The sequence below is a fragment of the Ailuropoda melanoleuca genome, unplaced genomic scaffold, assembly GCF_002007445.2.
Source record: "Ailuropoda melanoleuca isolate Jingjing unplaced genomic scaffold, ASM200744v2 unplaced-scaffold8232, whole genome shotgun sequence".
Lineage (NCBI taxonomy): Eukaryota > Metazoa > Chordata > Mammalia > Carnivora > Ursidae > Ailuropoda > Ailuropoda melanoleuca.
Genome location: NW_023253584.1, coordinates 1 through 5,625, shown reverse-complemented (window position 1 = coordinate 5,625; position 5,625 = coordinate 1). Strand labels below are relative to the sequence as shown.

Genomic DNA, 5,625 nt, shown 5'->3' with positions numbered 1-5,625 from the left:
GCTTCTTCCTCCCCCCCTCCCCCTGCTTGTGTTCCCTCTCTCACTGGCTGTCTCTCTCTCTGTCAAATAAAAAAAATCTTAAAAAAAACTAATAAAAAGAACAAGACGTCAAATTGGAAATACCAGAGTGGACTGCACACAGTAGGGCTAAGTAGTGCATCAAGAAACTTGCTTCTGTTTTATGTAAGGAGAGTGTGTGCATGCTGGGTTGCAATTTAAAATGTATTTTTTTACTCTGCGTCACACTTTAAAAAGCTTGGAAGTTATTTCAGGGCCCAGAGGGCTGGCAGGGATTGGGGGGAGGTGAGACTGGCCCATGTGGTTATCCAGGCCCCAGGTGATGCAGGCTGGACTACAGCCCTAGTGATGGGGACTGAGAAGTGAGGATGGACCCCAGCGTTGACCAGATGTGCTAGGTGAAGATGGAGAATTCGAGGCTGATTCAAGTCAGTCTGAAGTCAATCAAGGCTTTTGGGCCAAATGACATCTTGTTTGAAATATTCTATCTTGGTCCCCTTCCAGTGGTGCACTGGAACCCAGGGTTCTTGGGGCAGGGGCTGGGAGGGAGAGGGATCCCTCCTGTTCTTTGGTCGGCAATGTTCTGGGCTTCTAGGATCCCTGTGTTACAACTCTGACCTTTCATTCTGGTTGACTGTTTTCAAGTAAAACTCAAATGGGTGGGCTCCTGCTTGTGTCTGCAGGTTTGATGATGATGTCTGTGGGGACTAGGCTGGGAATGACCCTGCTTCTACTGTCTTCCTGTAGGAACATCGTGAAAGGGATGAGAGAGCTCCGGGAGGTCCTACGCACCGTGGAGACCAAAGCAACTCAGAACTTCAAAGTGGTAACACGACGGGGCCCCGGGGCTGGGTGCTGGCTGTGGCTGGCTTATTCAGGGACCGCTTTCAGTGGGAAACAAGAGAAGCGCTAGCAGGCAGCCTCTGAATCAGGGATGACAGTTTGTTACAGGCACATGTCTCCTCTCTCTGTTTGCGCTCATGGCAGACATCATTAATCAATCTCAGCATCCTCATCACAGCACTGCACAGAGGCCCTAGCGTTAGATCAGAGTTAAAACCCAATGTCATCTCTTCCTAGCAAGGTGGTAGGCTAACCGCTAGGGATTGTTTATGGCCTTAATAAATAACCTGGACTCCTTTTCCTGCCCCAATTCAGGCCTACCTTCTTAGGCTTTAATTCACTCCAAATCAGAGCCACAGCTCCTCCTCACTCTAGAATTTTTGACCAGATATCAGGAAGGTATCTGGTTGGGAGTGCTGCCCGTGCCAGTGGCTTCATTCTCTGCAAGGACCTGCTGAATACTCAGAGCTGTGCTGGGCTCCATGGGGCCAGAGGAGGAGGAAACATACCCCCCATCTAGGAGAGGACAGAGGACAGATGATTAAGTAGAGCCATCAAAGGCCAACAGAAGGGGCGGGGTGGCCTCAGTGCTGGAAACAGAAAGAAGAGGGCTCCTTGGAAGTGGAGTAGAGTGGTGGGCCTCTGAAGGGGCAGCGTACTGCAGGGCTGGCAGATTTGGCCGGGTGGTAGGCGGGGGGCATTCTGGGTCTGAGTTCCTCCCTTTCTGCCAGATGGCGGCCAAGCATCTGGCCGGGGTCCTGCTACATTCCTTGAGTGAGGAGTGCTACTGGAGCCCCCTGTCCCACCCGCTGCCTGAGTTCATGAGCAAGGAGGAGAACACCTTCATCACGCAGGCCCTGCGGAAACCTCACCTGTACGAAGGAGACAAGTAAGCTCTGCTGGACCATGCCGGTCTCATGCCACACTTGGGGCTCCAGCGTCCCCCCTCTTTGCCCTGCACTTTCCTCCAGCTGTCACCCAGCTCACTTGAGTATCCTCAGGAGCCGAATAGACCAGGAAGACAGCCTTAGGATGGGAGTTGGGAGGAGCATTCTAGAAGGCATCCAAAGGTCTAATTATTCGGGGGTTACCTACCTTCCTACTAGTCTTCATATACCTTGTCTCTTATTTGTTTAATAATTGATGGTGGGATCTGAGCAGCTCTCCCCTGCCCCTTGCCCTGGCTACATCATGCAGCCCTGGGCGCTGGAAGGGACGTCTCTTTCCTCAGAGCAACGGCGGTATTTCTGGCCCCGCCGCCCACCCCAGCCTTTCAGATCCAGAACTCTGGGGCTTGAGAAAGAGCTGCAGGTGGTATCCGGTGTCTGTGAATTATGCAGGAGGGGGTCACCTTACGAGGGCAGCTGCCGACTCCGGGGCAGAAGGGCCAGCGTGGCGGGCCAGCCTCACTGCGTGGAGAGGCTCGTGCTGGAGCCGCCACTGCCGTTTGTGTCTTTCAGCCTCTACTGCCCGAAGGATAACATAGAGGAAGCCCTCCTGCTGCTGCTCATCAGTGAGTCCATGGTGAGCTCCAGGCCTTTCCCTCTCTGCCCAGCCGGGTAGGGCTGCAGGGCTCAGGCACAGGCCGCCAGGTCCTGACCCAGCTCAGCCTCCCACGGATGTCCCTGAAGCAAAATTCTTGCATCTGCCCCCTACACGGGGGTGAGGCTCACTTCCTAGGTTTGGGTCTGGTGCACAGGGCTGTATTCGGGGGGCCTGAGTAGGGACTGAGTTACGAGTTCCCAACACCTCTTCTGGAATTACAAAAGACGCTTATCAGTGAGTCATCAGTATACGCTGAGCAGCCCTGTGCTGGTTCTGGGACCGATGTGGGGGGGTGGAAAGAGCAGGGGCTTTGAGCTCTGCCACGGTTAGCTGAGGGCCACGGGCAAATCTAAAACCTCCGAGCCTCAGTGTCTTCTCCTGTAAGAGGAGGGTAGTGCACAGAGCTAAGCGTGCCTGTACAAGGAATTCTCTCGTTTACACAACGGTTTATTATTACCGTGCCAGGCCCTGTTCTGGAAGCCAGAAACGCAGCAGCAAACAAATGAGAAAAGTCTCTGCCCTCGTGGAGCTTACATCCTAGTGAGGGAGGTGGACGATAAATGACTTAGCGACCGCATTATCCAGGACACTAGCGCCTGAGTGCTGTGGAGGGGTGGAGCGTGCTGACAAACTGCATTAAGTGCTCTTTGGCTGTCAACACAAGACCCATTTCCCCCGCGGCAGGCAGGGAGGTGAGCCAAGCTCACACCGCTGTACGTACATGTGCACATATGCACGGATGGGCCCTGGAGCCTCAGTGAGGAGAGAGGTGTGGTCCAGGGAGTGGTGAGAGGGATGGCCTGCACTGGTCTGGGAGAGGCGGGGACGGGGTGTGCTGGAGCCACAGAAGCCAGGGCTGGGGGTGCCGTCCACATGGCGTGCTGGAGACGAGTCCAAGGCTAGGTCTGAGCCTTCTGACCGAGGGTCCTCTCGGAGCTTGGGAGCTGGGGACCCCCCAGGTGGAGAACTAACATTGCTAAACTGGCACATCTGAGAGCAGTTTGTGGAAGTAGGAGTTTAAGAAACAAGCCCTCATGAGCTGGGTCCCTGAACAGACAGAAACGAATGTTCCCTTGAATAACCTGGGACCGTGAGTGTTTCGGTCAGTGGGTTTCCTCCACCTGCATGAGTCCGTCAGCAGGTAGACAGGAGGAGGGACGCTGGACTGAGGTGGTGAGAGATCACGGCCTTCCTCAGCTAGGCTGTGGTACTAGAAGTTTGTAGGGTCGTGCAGGTGATGGGATAAGTGGTTGCTCCAAGGAGGGGAACCTAGCTGGTTAGCCTAAGGTGCGGATAGAAATAACGAGCGCCGGATTTGATTTTCGTGGGAGAACAGTGCACTTCTCACCAAAAATGGGCCCTGACTTGGACCACAGACTGAGCCCCGGTTTCTAATGATGGAACCTCAGACATAGACCAGTACCCCTCCCTGCCCCCCCCCACATGAGCCATCTCCCCACCCACACCCTCAGATAAGACCGCACTGAAGTCACCTGTCTTGGGAAACTCCCTCCCTGCTGAGGCTTACAGGTGGGAGGTAAAAGGGTGAAAGCAGAAACGTTCCTTAGGTCCTTTCTCTGCCAGGTTCCAAGCCAATGATCTCATAGACGGAGGCATTATGTTGAGCCATATGAAAAAATCACAATTTCATACACTTCAGTCTAGGAGTAATATGTTTCCATCTTACAGATGAGAAAAGTAAGGTTCCGGACAAGTATCTGTCGTGGTCAAGGTCACACACTAATAATCTTCACAGCCATGATTCAAATCACGTCCGTCTCCCTGGATAGCTTTCAGAGCACAGGCCACGGAGCCCAAGCCCTGGACTGCAGTCCGTTCTGTGACTTCTGAGCGGCTCTGGTTCTCGGCTTCCTCATCTGCAAAAGGGCCAAGGGGGTCATTTTGAGGATCAAATGAAACAGGCTCAGGGAGGGCTTTGTCAACAAGGACATGGCTGCCGGCATGAGACGGCAGGGGGGCTGAGGCTGCATCCTATTTCCCCCAGCCATTTTCTGTGGCCTCTGCCTGACCTGGGTGCCCAGGACCAGAGTTCAGATGCTTTTCCATTAGGTTATCCCCCCTACCCTCACCCCAAACCCTCAAGCTGCCCCATATCTCAGAGTGAAGAATGGCCTTTTACTAAAAGGTGGCCCGCATTTGGAGCCAAGGTGAATTTTCCTGAATATGTGATTTCCCTCCTAGCAGCTCCTGCCCTTGTGCGGGAGGCCGTGTGACTTGCTGGCCTGCCCCAGAGACTCAGGGTACGGGCTGGTTTGCCAGACGGTGTTCTGGGAATTCCCTGTAGCATGCAAAGCAGCGGAAGTTGTACAGTGGGCTGGGAGGAGGCCATCCTCCAGGGCCTGCTCGTTTGTTTCCTCTTGCTCACACCCAGCCTGTCACACGTTTAGAAACTTTAGGAATTAGGGGAAGCGCTTTGGCGTCTCCCCTACAGAGCTTTCCTGCTGGGATCTGGATCTGGCCTCAGTGGCTTAGAGCTGTTTCTCAGAGTGACCAGACAGCCTCTGGCTTCTCTCTTGCTCTTGTTTCACACCTCCCTTCCCTGCGGGTCCCATTCTTGGTCTGGTGTGGACACCACCGTGCCTGCCTCCCAAGCTCTGATCCCTTAGCTGAACCCTGAGGCTCAGTCTGGCCTCCAGGTACTTGCAGGTTTTTCATCATCTCCCTTTGATGCTGCCTGGGTTTGGCCACAGTTGATAGGGAGAAGCTTCTAGAACAGTAGCTGGCTGCCTTGGCTGGTCCTTAGCTTTTCCTAATACCTGCAGAATTCAGTGTGCTGTGGTAAAGCTACTCCAGCACAGTCAGCCCGGGAGACGTAATCATCAAAGCTTTCCACCTCCAGGATCACCAGAGCAGCAGCTCTGGGAAAGGGCATGTGCAGGTTTCTTGAGCGTGTCAGCCTCTACTCTGTGGTTTGGAACTCAGAGTAGCCTGCAAGCAGTCTTGAGTGTGGGGCTGTTACCTTGGATATGGTTTTTGTTACAGACTAACCGAGCAGGATCAGAATGAATAAGGACCCCCCCACACACACCCTTGTGTTTCAAGAGGTAAATAGAAACCTTACAGATGCTATCACAGAAATGCGAGGTATGCGAGTGAGAACTGGTTGAAGACGATTTGTGTTTTGGACCTAGTTTTGAGTCTTCGGGGCCAAAAGGACATTTTAAAATCCATCCATCCATCCACCCACCCACCCACCCA

General features: G+C 53.7%; 1 protein-coding gene across 1 annotated transcript; it reads left to right on the top strand.

Annotated features, from left to right (window-relative positions):
* Nucleotides 1-109: 109 nt before the first annotated feature.
* On the top strand, nt 110-2,484 carry LOC117800814 (tetratricopeptide repeat protein 7A-like). The gene is made up of 3 exons (XM_034653371.1): nt 110-844; nt 1,593-1,750; nt 2,322-2,484. Exons 1-3 carry the CDS (start codon nt 674-676, stop codon nt 2,422-2,424), a joined length of 432 nt encoding a protein of 143 aa, XP_034509262.1. The 5' UTR covers nt 110-673; the 3' UTR covers nt 2,425-2,484.
* The last annotated feature ends 3,141 nt before the right edge of the window (nt 2,485-5,625 follow it).

Bases quoted from the DNA above. Each gene is read 5' to 3' on its own strand.
- LOC117800814 (XM_034653371.1), top strand. From the start codon at position 674: ATGGGTGGGCTCCTGCTTGTGTCTGCAGGTTTGATGATGATGTCTGTG. The intron at 845-1,592 runs GTAACACGACGG...CCTTTCTGCCAG, and splicing joins CAACTCAGAACTTCAAAGTG to ATGGCGGCCAAGCATCTGGC. The intron at 1,751-2,321 runs GTAAGCTCTGCT...TGTGTCTTTCAG, and splicing joins CACCTGTACGAAGGAGACAA to CCTCTACTGCCCGAAGGATA.